The sequence below is a fragment of the Giraffa tippelskirchi genome, chromosome 1, assembly GCF_054371585.1.
Source record: "Giraffa tippelskirchi isolate mGirTip1 chromosome 1, T2T-mGirTip1v1.2.pri, whole genome shotgun sequence".
Lineage (NCBI taxonomy): Eukaryota > Metazoa > Chordata > Mammalia > Artiodactyla > Giraffidae > Giraffa > Giraffa tippelskirchi.
In genome coordinates, this window is record NC_137275.1 from 5,304,370 (window position 1) to 5,317,093 (window position 12,724).

The following is a 12,724-nucleotide window of genomic DNA, read 5'->3' on the forward strand; positions in this document are numbered from 1 at the left end:
TTATTTTATTTTTGGCTGTACCAGGCAGCATGCGGGATCTTTATTCCCACACCAGGGATCTAACTCCTGCAACAGAAAAGTGGATTATTAACCACTGAACCTCACTCTTTAGGGAAGTTCTTATATGTTATTTTTTTTAAGAGAGTAGTGCTTGTTAAATTTTGCTTCTGAATATGGGTCATTTCTTAGGACTCATTACGATTTGATCTTGAGACTCAAAATCTGTGTAGATAAGCAAAAGTTAAACTAATAAACAAGGCTATTTGGCAATACACACACACACACTCACACACACACACACACACACACACACACAACTCTATGCCTTATAACATTGGCCATGATTAGCCTGCAGTTGGCTGAAACTTCTGCTTGAAACTAAAATTAAGCAGTTGGTGCGTATCACCTGCCTTTAAAAGGTTCTTAAACAGAACAGTAGATGGAGACTATGGCTTCTCAGTTGTCTGAATCCCAGAATTTCAGGCCTGGAATTAGATCCGAGTGATCATCTAGACCGAGCGTCTGATTGTGGAGATTGTGGATTTTCTAAAACCAGACACAGGTTGTACTTACCTGAATTATGATGTACTGAGGATTCAGAAGTGGTCTCAGTTTTCTAAAGCATGACACTGGCTACCCAGGTACCACTCAGGAAGTGACCATATCAAACACTTTGACTGATCGCTAAGTTGCACTTCAACTCTATAAACACTTCTGCTTTTCAAATCCCTTTCTTCTTTTCCAGTTTTCCAATTTGTTCAAAAGCATGATGCTATTGATGTTGAAAGACACATGACTAAGCTTTATTGCTTTGAAATTAATGACTGTCTTCCTTGCCAATTTATTTAAAGTTGAATATGTTTTAAGATATTGATCTACTTTTTCTGATTTTAAGAACTTGGTGCATGAGTAATAGAATATCTGTAAAGTATAACAGTGTACAAAAAGGTAGATAAAAATTGTCTTTAGTTCTACCATGCAAAAATTGCTGTTAACATTTTACCATATCAGCCTAGTGCAGACACATATGTGCATCAGTCTTTATATGCTTAGGGACATACCGAGCACCCTTTTGAATCCAGCTCTTTTAATTAAAATTGTGAGTGTATCCTTGTGTTCTAAAATCTTAAAATATGATTTTGAATTGTCTGAATTATTTACACAAATGTTTCTGTTTTTAAAATGGACATGAAGACATATTTAAAAAATTATCTGGCTTCTTTGCACCTTGATTTGAACTCAAGGAAACAGTATTCTTAATAATCAATCTTGTCCCTAGTAAGATGGAGGGCTTCTGATATTAATATAAGGAAGTTTGGTGATTACCATTATCATTTAATACTAGTCAGAAAGCTTGCACCCAGGGCTCCCTGTCTCCTTTTAAGAAAGCTTTTCCATCTTAGCTTGAGAGCAGATCCTTTTCCCCATGTCTTTCTTTCTCTTGTATTGAGTCCAAAGGCAGTCAGCACAACCTTGTGCAATGTCTGTAAATCAAAAGATTTTTGCAAAATTCCTACTGGGAAGAGGGAGGTTGAATTCATGTTAAGAGCTAGTGCTGATCTAGAACAGCAGTTTGGCATACAGCCAGTTAATTTACGATACCGTTTGAAGGACAAATGTTCAACTCAAGGAGAAAAGTGATATTTCATAAAGTAGGCTATGTTATGAGATGTATGTAATGTTACCTTATTTTCCTCACTGGATCGAAGAGATCCTTGGGGTCAGGTACGACCTTGTTCGTGTTTTATTCATCTTTGCAATTGACAGACTTGGTGACCAGTAGCAGTCATTTTTTAAAGGCAGATTTCACAATGGTCACCATTTTGTAACTAGGTTCTGAGTTATCACTGTTTTTACATGGGTGATATGCCTTTTACGGGCTTCCCAGGCGGCTCAGATGATAGAGAATCTGCCTGTAATGCAGGAGACCTGGGTTTGATCCCTGGTTTGGGAAGATCCCCTGGAGAAGGAAATGCCTACCCACTCTAGTATCCATGCCTGGAGAATCCCATGGACAGAGAAGCCTGGCGGGCTACAGTCCGCGGAGTCCAAAGAATCGGACATGACTGAGCAACTAACACACCTGCATTTTATAGATAAGCTTCACAGGCATATGCTCTAGGACAGAGCAGTCATGGCCTGCCACTAGACTGTGTCCCCTACCACAGCATGAACACTGAATGATTCACTTCTGGAGTCCAACAGACTTGCTTCCCTCCATACTATTTGTGCAACCTTGAGTGAGTTAATTCACCCCTCTGTGCTCATGGGTAAGGCGGGAGGGTGATAGAATCTACGTCATTGGGTTTTTATGAGACTCGGGTGAGCTAACTCTTATAGAGTGATGAGCATAGTGTCTGCTGTCACTTGGGGTTTACCACTATGATGATGTGATTTGTTTGGTGCGTATTGAAATCTACCGTATGTGATATTACTGGTCTGGAGGTGAAGAGGGCAGCATGCCTGACCTGAAAGTGCTGAGTGATAATAAGTGAGTAGGGATTTGTGGGGCAGGAGGGCCTTGGGAGGGATAAATGGGAATTTGCCAATTTGAGAATAGTGATGAGAAGGCTGCTTTTGGCTGAAAGAAAGGCACAGGCATAGAAAGCAAGTCTCCAAAGGCCGTGGTCTGTTTGAGGAAGGGTGCGGATTTGAGCATAGCTAGGGCTCAAGGTCTAGGGTATACGTGCTGTGTTCACTGTCTCAGTCATGTCTGACTCTTTGTGACCCCGTGGATTGCAGCATGCCAGGCTCCTCTGTCCATGGGGTTTTATAGCGGGTTGCCATTTCCTTCTGCAGAGGATCTTCCTGACCCAGGGATCAGACCTGCGTATCTTCTATCTCCTGCACTGGCAGGCAGGTTCTTTACCACTAGTGCCACCTGGGAAGCCCTAGGGTGTATGTATGAGTGCATATGTATGTGCAGGGTGCGGTTGGACCATGGTAGGAAATAGACCTGGAGAGGAAGTGAGGGCCGATTGTGGAGCTTTGTTATGTCCAGGGAGGCCACCGGTCTCTGTCCTTTGGAGACTGTCTATTGGACTTCAGCATGGTGATATGAGCAGGACCCCAGCATGATCATTTAATTTCTCAGTGCTTTGGTTTCCTCGTCTGGAAAAGGACGCAAGAATAGTCCTCCCCTGATAGGTTTTGTTTTAGGGAATTTCATGGGATGAGGGCTTCAGGCTTTTAGACCAGCTGGTCCATCACATCACTACTATGTAGGAAGGACTCCACCAACACTGGCTTCTGCCACCGGGTAAAAGGAACTGATAAAAGGTGCTTTTTGGCCTGGGCAGAGAAACCGTGTGCTGTGCCTTTCAGCAGGATCGCTCTGGCCACTTTGTGCAGGGCAGACGGGTGGTCTGTCTGGGAACACAGACAGAAACGCTGAGAGGCGTGGATCAGTGGATGGGGAGAAATGACCCACACTTACTGGCCGGCTGAGCTATTTTTAGCCTAGTGTGTCTGAAGTGAAGAATAGATTCTCATGACATTTTTTAAGATGCAAAATTACCGTAAGCCAAGGTTATGTAACTTGCCTGGGGACACTTGATTGTCCGCCAGTGAGGCTGTGGTGGGTCTACTAAATTTTCAGCAGCTGGTGGGCCCCTAAGGTCACCAACACAGGCTTTTCCTCCTGCTTTGACAAAATTGAAAAATTGGAAGTGATGAGCTGTGGCCCCTGGGAAAGGCACCCCCCACACACAACACACATACCTTACCTGGCAGCCAGCTTGGCACCAGGACCCCAGAGGGAGGCGGCAGGGGAGTCCAGTGAAGAGGCTGCCTGGGGAGAGAGAAGGTGGAGAAGGTTGAAATCCCCACCCCCACCCCCCCAGGCCATGTCATATGAGTCTCTGAGCCTCAGTTTCCTTGGTGGAAGATGGGCAGAGCCAGAGGTCAGCATCAGACGAACATCTTGGAACCTCGGAGAGACGGAGAAGGAACACGGCCAGGAGCAGGTGGTCCCGGAAAGAGGGGTGGCGGCCCTGCCCTTCCCTACCTGGGACTTCATGTCACAGAGGGCCAAAGATACTTGTTCGTTTCCAGAATGTTTTTTGTAGCCTCTTCTCACATTGTCTTTCCTCCCTAAACTTGAGCCTGTGACCTCCGATCAATCTTCCCCTTTCCAGAGCCTGTTTCCTCTTCTGACGGTCCTGGATACCAGGAGATAACGAACCACAAGGCACCCTTTCCCCGCTGTTCTTGCTCGGCTTCCCGTTAGGTGGACTCTTTGCTTCTGTGTTTCATCTCCCCCAAGAAACATACAAAGGAGGTGAATCGCGTGTTGCTGACGCTTCCCACTGAGCCTCCCACCCTCTGCTCCCTGCCTCCCTCACTGGGGGGAGCTTGCTGAGTCACTGCAAGACTTTTCTTGCTTTTCTGCACACACGGGCTGGAGCTGGAGCTCCACTCTGCCCTCCTAGCCCCCTGGGCACCATTGTCTTAAAACTTGCACAGGAAAGAAGGTCCGGGGATTGTTTTTTCCGGTCATCATAAAAGAACCTCAAAATGCAAATGCAGAATGTCCCCAAATTACTGAGTTCACTGGAGCTCTCAGTACCCGTTAGTTTTTTGGTGTCTTTTTTTTAAAGAAAGGTTAAAATTCATCTGAATCAAGACTGGAAAATAACGCTTGAGGTGTTAGGTTATTCCGAAAAGACTGTTAACGCCTGTTGGCTAAGTGCATTAAACTGCTTTGAAATGAGTATTTATGTGTACTATTTTAAAAACCTCTTGCTATGAGGGTGGTTTAAACCTATTTTTTTTCTGGACTCAAAACTTCACATTTGTCTGTTGAAAAAAATACTGTGCTTGAAACAAATAAACATTAAAGTATAGTTTATTATATTTCCAGGCGTTCGTCTGAAGGGAAAATATGTCAAGACATTTATAGTCAGACACTGAAAACTTTGCCTTAATTTGCTCCGTTGTATTCCCAGGGAGCCCAGCCATATATAATATCATCAGGCCTCCCAAGGCCTCCTTGAAGGGCCACCAGATACTCCTGGTACAACAGGAGATTGGGGGAGGTGGGGAGAGAAGGCTGGGGAATGGTTTCCAGTCCTAATTCTATAGTTCCTGTTATTTATTTATTTATTTTTAAACAGGGTCAGGGGAAAAGGAGAGAAGAAAGGACTCGGCTGTTACTTTTAGTTTTGCTTTGATTTTAAAACTATTTGGGCTTCCCTGGTGGCTCAGCTGGTAAAGAAACTGCCTGCAATGTGGGAGACCTGGGTTCTGTCCCTGGGTTGGGAAGATCCCTTGGAGAAAGGAACAGCTACCTGCTCCAGTATTCTGGCCTTGCAGAATTCCATGGACTGTATAGTCCATGGAGTGGCAAAGAGTTGGATGCGGTTTCACTTTTAAAACCATTTAAAAAGGAACGTTCATGACACCCTGGGTGTGTAGTATGGGGCTGTACTGGCTCATTCATCCCTCAATCACCTATTGAGTTTTTATTACATGCTCAGTGGCAGAGGTCTACCAGAAAGCCCTGCCCTCAGGATGCACACAGCCTAATGGGGAAGCCAATCAACTGAACGTCTGCTTAGGAGGGGCAAGCCTGGTATGTTGAGAGCAGCAAGGAGGAAGTTATCCTAGCAGAGACTGAGGTGCTAAGACACACACGGCCATTCACACGCCAAGTTGCTTACGTTACAGTGTCAATGGTGACCTAAATATTCGTATTTTGTTGTTGTTGTTGTTTGGAGGTAAGTGTGTATTTGTGAAACCATCACTATAATCTATTCCATAAACATATCTTTTGTTGTTGTTATGTTAGTCACTCAGTTGTGGTCAACTCTTTGCGACCCTCATGGTCTATCCATGGAATTCTCTAGGTGAGGATATGGAGTGGGTTGCCATAAACATATCTATTACCTCCAAAAGCTTCCTCTTTATTATAATTTTCTTTTTATGATAGGAACACTTAAGGTCTTAATATTTATGTTTTAATCCAGGGCACTGCTAAAACTTTTAGACGACACTGCATCCGACGATCTTTAGAAGAGCTAAGCTGCTTCGTTGCTGTTGTTTAGTCGCTAAGTCGTGTCCGTCTCTTTGTGACCTCATGGACTGCAGCACTCCAGGCTTCCCTGTCCTTCAGCATCTCCTGGAGTTTGCTCAAACTCATGTGCATTGAGTTGGTGATGCTAACTAAGCTGCTTAAACATCCCCAGACAGGGAGATCAATCGTGCAGCATTCATGCCCTTGTGATGGCTGCAACAACGTCCTTTAATCTGCTATAATCTAGACCTTGGGTGAGGAAGAAAGAAAAGGGGACTCCTCTAAGACTGCTTAAAAGTCAAGATGTGCAAAAATAATCCTTTGTGGGGCCCTCAGCCATGAGAAATTGTGTATAGGGTAGAAAGTTTCATCCTTACCAAGGAGTTCACCGTATTAATGTTTATAATTTTTTTCTCATTTAATGAATCTTAATTAAATAAAAATCCCCCTCCTCCCACTATGAGCTAGACAGTATTAAGAGACATTTAGGAAGAAAACAGATCACACAAAGCCTTGAGTGATTAGGAATTCATAATACTGAAGGACAGGAAGCTGGATGAGAAAAAAGCAGTATCTTAAAAACTCAAGATCAGAAACAATGATGATCACAATGCGTGTTTACTGAGAGTCTCTGCTTGTCAGCCTCCCAGCTGAGTGCTTTAACCGTACTGCCTCAATTAAGCTGCACAGCAGTGCAGTCAGTAGGGTTATTATCCCCATTTTCCAGGTGAGGAACTGAGGCTGAGAGGGGCTTTGTAATTAGCCCAGGGTTTCACAGCAGGCAAGAGTCACCCTATGGCTTGGTCCTGGGTACACCCAAGTCCAGAGCTGATCTTCACCCTCAGTTCTAACTCTGCAGGTGGTGCCCTACTTTACAGGTGGGAAAACAGGCCCAGGGAAGTTCAAGCAAGCCTCAGGTCATAAGATGAGGCACAACTAAAACCTTATCGTTGGTGATGACTTTGTCTGGTTCTTCAGTGAGAACCAGCCTATGTACAAAGAGAATCTACCATGAGTTCACATAATCCTGGCCTTCTTGAGGTCAGGGACCACGCATGGCTCATCATTGTATCAGCAACATGGAACACGGCCTCATGCAGAAATGATGCTAGAGACGTTTCTTGACTGGATAAAGGCTATGAGAAAAGAAGCAGGCCCAGAAGTTTAAACACAACTATTAATAACTGGGGGCTTCCCTGGTGGCTCAGATGGTAAAGAATATGCCTGCAATGTGGGAGACCTGGGTTCGACCCCTGGGTTGGGAAGATCCCCTGGAGAAGAGAAAGGCTACCCACTCCAGTATTCTTGCCTGGAGAATTCCATGGACAGAGAACCCTGATGGGTTGCATCCATGGGGTTGCAACGAGTCGGACATGACTGAGCAACTAACATTTTCACTTTTTATTAATAACTGAGCTCCACACCAGTGAGCACAGGGCCTGTCCTTCTAGGCCTGGCGGCCTATAGGTTATGTTTACGTGAAATATTAAAAAGGTCTTCTCACTGGGTAAGCCTCTTTGTGCAAAAGGAAAACTTTCTGGTCTTTCTGGCAGACACTTGCCCCTAAGGGCTTGGCAAAGTGTTTGGAATTTCAGACCCTCCTCCTATTCCCCTGGCAAATTGCCTTTTCTGCAGTATGGAAATTTCCCAGATGTACAAATAAGACTGTGATTTTTTAAAAATTTAGTCAACTAGTGTCTAACATAGGACCTAAAATCTAATGGATACTCATGATACATCAACTGAACACATAAAGAATTGTTTTTTTTAATTTGTAATTGCTTTATTTTTTCTTTCTATTTTATTTTTTTTAATTCTGAACGTATGATAACACATTTACAGGAGACTTGGAAAATACAGAACAAGATTACACATATATACTACCTCTATATACTACAATTATTTTTTTAAGTAAATAAATTAAGATTTTTAGTTGGAGTTTCAATGTCAAAAACAAAAATTCATAGAAGGGATATACAAAAAAGTAGAAGGATATAGTAGACCTGAAAATCACCGTGAACCAAATCAATGTAGTTAAGATTAACACAGCGTTCACACAACAGCAGGTTCTATCCCATTCAAGTTCCCACAGACTATAAACCAGGAAACACTGAAACATACCCAGTGTCTGAAACAAGGTGCAAAAACTTCATGGTCTGAAGGTATTGAAATCATACAGAGCCTGTTCTCTTATCACTGAAGAATTAGAAATTTAAAGGTAGTGCTAAAATGATCTACTGTCATTAGAATATAATTAATACAGTAGAAAGCACGTATCATGGAAAAGATTGGGTATGAACTGGTTTCATAAGGGGTCCTAGGATGTGGATGTGTTGAGGAAGAAAAGGGGCATTCTAGGTGGAGAGAACAAAGGCCTGAGGTGTTGGTCTGGGGCACAAATAGGATGCGGTCGGCTGCGCTCGGCTTGGGGAAGTCGCTGCAGGTGTGCAGAGAGTTGCCTACTTTTTTTTTAAAGAGTTATTTGTTTGTTGTTTTTGGCTGCACTGGGTCTCATTGCTTCACTCATGGGCCTTCTCTAGTTGCGGCGAGCGGGAGTTACTGTTCACTGGGATACTCGGGCCTCTCAGTGGTGGCTGCTCTTGTTGTGGAGCACAAGAGTGTGTGTGTGTGGGCTTTGGTAGTTGTGGGACATGGTTTAGTTGTCCCGAGGCATGTGGGATCTTCCCGGACGGGGGATTGAACCCGGGCCCCCTGCCTTAGCAGGTGGATTCTTTACCACTGGACCACCAGGGAAGCCTGAGAGTTGCATCCTTAAAAGAGGCACCGTTCTATTCTCACTGTGTTCCTTGCTTGGGCCCCATGCCCACAGAATACAGTCATTTTAATGGTATTTTGAAAACATCACTCAGGTTGCTGAATGCAGAATGATTTGGGAGGATTTAATAGCAGGTGCAAGGAAACAAGTTAGAGGAGGATATTATAGGTTTCCAATAACGAATTGGATCACCTTAGAGCCCATAAAGGGGTCAGATGAATGTGGAGGGACAACGGTTGGTGATGCCTTGCTGATGGGAGGCGTTAGGTAGGGGAGGTCTTGAGCCTAACCTTGAGGTCCGGGGAATAAGAGAGGACACCCTTTCCAGACGTTATCTCTGCTCATTCTTGCCAATAGTGCCCATCTGTGTCTTCAAGCCCCAAATCAGGGTGCAGTTCAATGATGTTCACTCTCTCTGCTTTCCAGAATCCACGTGAAATAGCAGTTAACAGCATCTGCTGTGTCCATCAGTTTTGTTGAATTCCTCCGTAGCCTTCTCTGCCTCCCCTGAGGTGTGCCTTTCCCAAGCCCCTTCCCTTTGCCTACTTTTGAGGAGCTCTCTAATTTCATAGCATCTTCATCACTTTTCAGTTTGTTCAACATTCGGTTTTCTTTTTTTTTTTTAGCAAGGAGTAATTAAGAGTTTCTTCTCTTCCCCGTTTCTGAGTCTCATTATTTCCGTTTCTTCTTGGTTATTAGGGGCCCTGTTTTCTCTCAAGTGCCTCTTATCTTTGAAAAGCCCTTGTGATTCTCTTAAGCCCATTTGCCATTTTGCCGGCCTGTCTTCCTTTTCCCCATCAGCCTTAAGTACGGTGTTACAGGTTTTTTTCCCATCCCTTCTTTCCTTCTCCAGTTACAACTGTAGAAACGTGACTGCCCTAAGTTTGCTAAGCTGTGTTTGACTCAACACGAAAGCTCAATAAATATTGGTTAAATTTGTTCCTTTTCTTGAATGTGCAGACTTTCATGAAACCATTGATAATGCTTCCGGTACGTGCTCTCTTTTATATTGCTGTAGGGTTTCCCTGGGGCTCAGTGGTAAAGAATCCACCTGCCAGGCAGGAGACACGGGTTTGATCCCTGGGTCAGGAAGATCCCCTGGAGGAGGAAATGGCAACCCATTCCAGTATTCTTGCCTGGAGAATTCCATGGACAGAGGAGCCTGGTGGGCTACAGCCCATGGGGTCACAAAAGAGTTGGACACAACTTAGCGACTAAACAACAATACAACCTGAATCCAGACTTTCCCTGGGTAAACTCACAAAATAATTTATTGCTCTATGAGTTGATAGCAGTGAGGTGGATTTTCACCACGCCTATGGGAATACCTCAAAACTATTGAGTGTCCATCATGAGTGTTCAGTCAGTCCTTATGTACGTATTTAATTTCTGAATTAGTTGCTAGATGACTTTTGACTATTTTGCATAATGATTATCGATCTCAGTATCTATACCTGTTACGTAGCAATAATCAAAGGGTCAAAAAATTTTAGTGCCATTTACAGAGTATGCATTTATTCCACATACGGTAACTATACTAGGTTACAAAGATGCAGAAATGGTTAAGGCTAGGAATGAGAACGAAAATAGGATGTTTGTTGGAATGACCCCTTGAATGTCCAGGTGAAAGTCAAAGAATTGTTTGCCCTGAATTGGAACTGTCCTCTAAAGCAAGGTCATTTCTTTAAACTATATCTGGCCTGTCTCTCTTCAGGTTAATGTTAAAGGTAAAATGAGGTAACATTTGAAAATGTTTTCAATAAACAGAATTACTTTATTCATTACACACTGGGAAATTATCATCAAAATCAGTAGTGAGAAGATTTATACAGTGGATGGGGCATTTGGTGAGTGAAAGATTTTTGAGGATCGATGCAAATAGTTATTTCTGGAAATAGCCTATTGTTTGCTGATTACTGGTAGTTGGCATCAGTTTAATGCTTTTTTTCCCTTAAAGTAGATAGAGATTTGTGATGGAATTATCTATGTAAATTGAATACTTCGAAAAAACCCTTTGCAAACCTGTATGTTATATTTATAAACTTTACATTGTACTAAAGTCAGCAAATGTCACAGAATTAAAATCAGTAAATGCAAAAGTGAAGGTTTCCATAGCAACCGTAACTAACCCACATTGCATGTAAAATAGAATGTACATTAGGATTTACATTTAATCGTCTATTAGTAGAGAAAAATACTATAAGAGCAGGTGCAATATGGTTACGTTCAGGTGACCCTGGCAGCTCTTTATCTTTTCAACTTCAGGCTTTAGCTAGTGTAGCTCTCTCAGTGTATCTACCTAATTTTGACTCCTTCAAGGAAAATGAGGTATGGAAAATCAGAGGTAGTGTTAGGGCAGAGGTATGCACCCTAAATTTAAATGTAGCAGAACATCATCCTTGCATAAATTATCAATCAACTCGGTAGGTGTTTCAGAGGAAGAAATAGATCTCGAATACTAAATGTTTATGAAGTTGTTGCAGGAAGCATACTTAAGGATTTCTGTCTCCATAGTCAGTTTACCCAAATGTTCAGTGCCTCTAAAGCACAGTCATGCAAGACAGCTTTGAACTGGATGTGGAAAGGCCCATTAGGAGGGTGGATCATAGCCCCAGCCCACTACTTCTGTGCATCTGGCCTCCCTCACTGAACTGCGTTGTCCTCCTATAATGTAGCCCTTATCTACCACTAAGTGTTCTCAGTGTCTCAAATTGGAATGAGAGGAGGATGTGAGGTGTTTCGGGGACTTGTAGTCATGTATGGATGTGAGAGCTGAACCTTAAAGAAGGCTGAGCACCGAAGAATTGATGCTTTTGAAAACGGTGGTGTTGGAGAAGACTCTTGAGAGTCCCTTGGACAGCAAGGAAGTCAAACCAGTCTATCCTAAAGGAAATCAACCCTGAATATTCATTGGAAGGACTGATGCTGAAGCTGAAGCTCCAATACTTTGGCCACCTGATGTGAGGAGCCAACTCATTGGAAAAGACCCTGTTGCTGGGAAAGATGGAAGGCAAAAGGAGAAGGGAGAGGCAGAGGATGAGATGGTTACATAGCATCACCAACTCACTGGATGTGAGTTTGAAACTCAGAGAGATAGTGAAGGACAGGGAAGCCTGGCATGCTGCACTTCATGGGGTCACAAAGAGTTGGACATGACTTAGTGATGGAACACAACAAAGAGCTCTTTATGTGTATGAGGGCGTGGCTACAGTGTGAGCTGCTTTCATAAGGAAGCATCACTCCAAAAGCTAAACTCTGCCTTTGACTGTCTTCCCTGGAGATGGCCTGTCCTGGGCAGTGGGCTTACATGGCAGGATGTCTCCCCTCTCTGAAGCCTCCCTGGTCCTTATGGTGGTGAGTTCTGAGTCACGACCAAGAACACAGGCCTCCTCCATCTCAGTCTAGGTTAGGAGGTGGTTCTAGATGGGGACACTTATTGAACAAAATTTTCTTTTATAAAATTTGAAGAGATATTGGTACTGACTAAACATCTGATTCACTCTAAAATGCAGTCAGTTTTCAAAAATAACTTAAAGTAAAATTAATCATAAGATTTTCCTCCATAAACTTGCACAGTCTTTAGTATTTCTCAGCTTTGATTTCCAATTCTTTGATATAGTAGATCTGGAGGAGGGCACAGAATCTGTTTTTTATCAAGTAACCATGGTAATTTCTAAAATTTCTTTTAAAATCAGTCCGTTAATTTTGTAAAGCATAAGGTGTTAAAATGAGATTATCTGGCTAGAAGGTCAGAATTTTGCCCACCAGCCCGGAAACCCTGACTTTTAGTCACAACCCTCTTCCTTCCATAGTGTTAATAGACATTTTTGCTTTCAGTGTTCTGGTGTTTTCCCTATCATTTCCAGTGGGTATTTTCAAACGAGTCTGCCTCACTTTCCAGTGAATACCTGTTGGGTATTCTGGGGGCACATTTT

At 43.1% G+C, this 12,724-nt stretch overlaps 1 protein-coding gene across 18 annotated transcripts in view; it reads left to right on the plus strand.

Moving 5' to 3' along the window:
- The window catches only part of LDB2 (LIM domain binding 2), a 451,461-nt gene that overhangs the window by 13,338 nt on the left and 425,399 nt on the right, over nt 1-12,724 (plus strand). Inside the window, exon 1 of one of the 18 annotated variants that reach the window (XM_081592610.1) lies at nt 12,025-12,143. The exons of 16 other annotated variants lie outside the window; for them this stretch is intronic. In XM_081592610.1, the coding sequence (XP_081448736.1) occupies nt 12,105-12,143 (39 nt within the window). In that variant the 5' untranslated portion in view covers nt 12,025-12,104. Of the gene's footprint in view, nt 1-12,024; nt 12,144-12,724 lie in introns of those variants that run through there. One more of the 18 variants, XM_081592522.1, reaches the window with a different exon arrangement.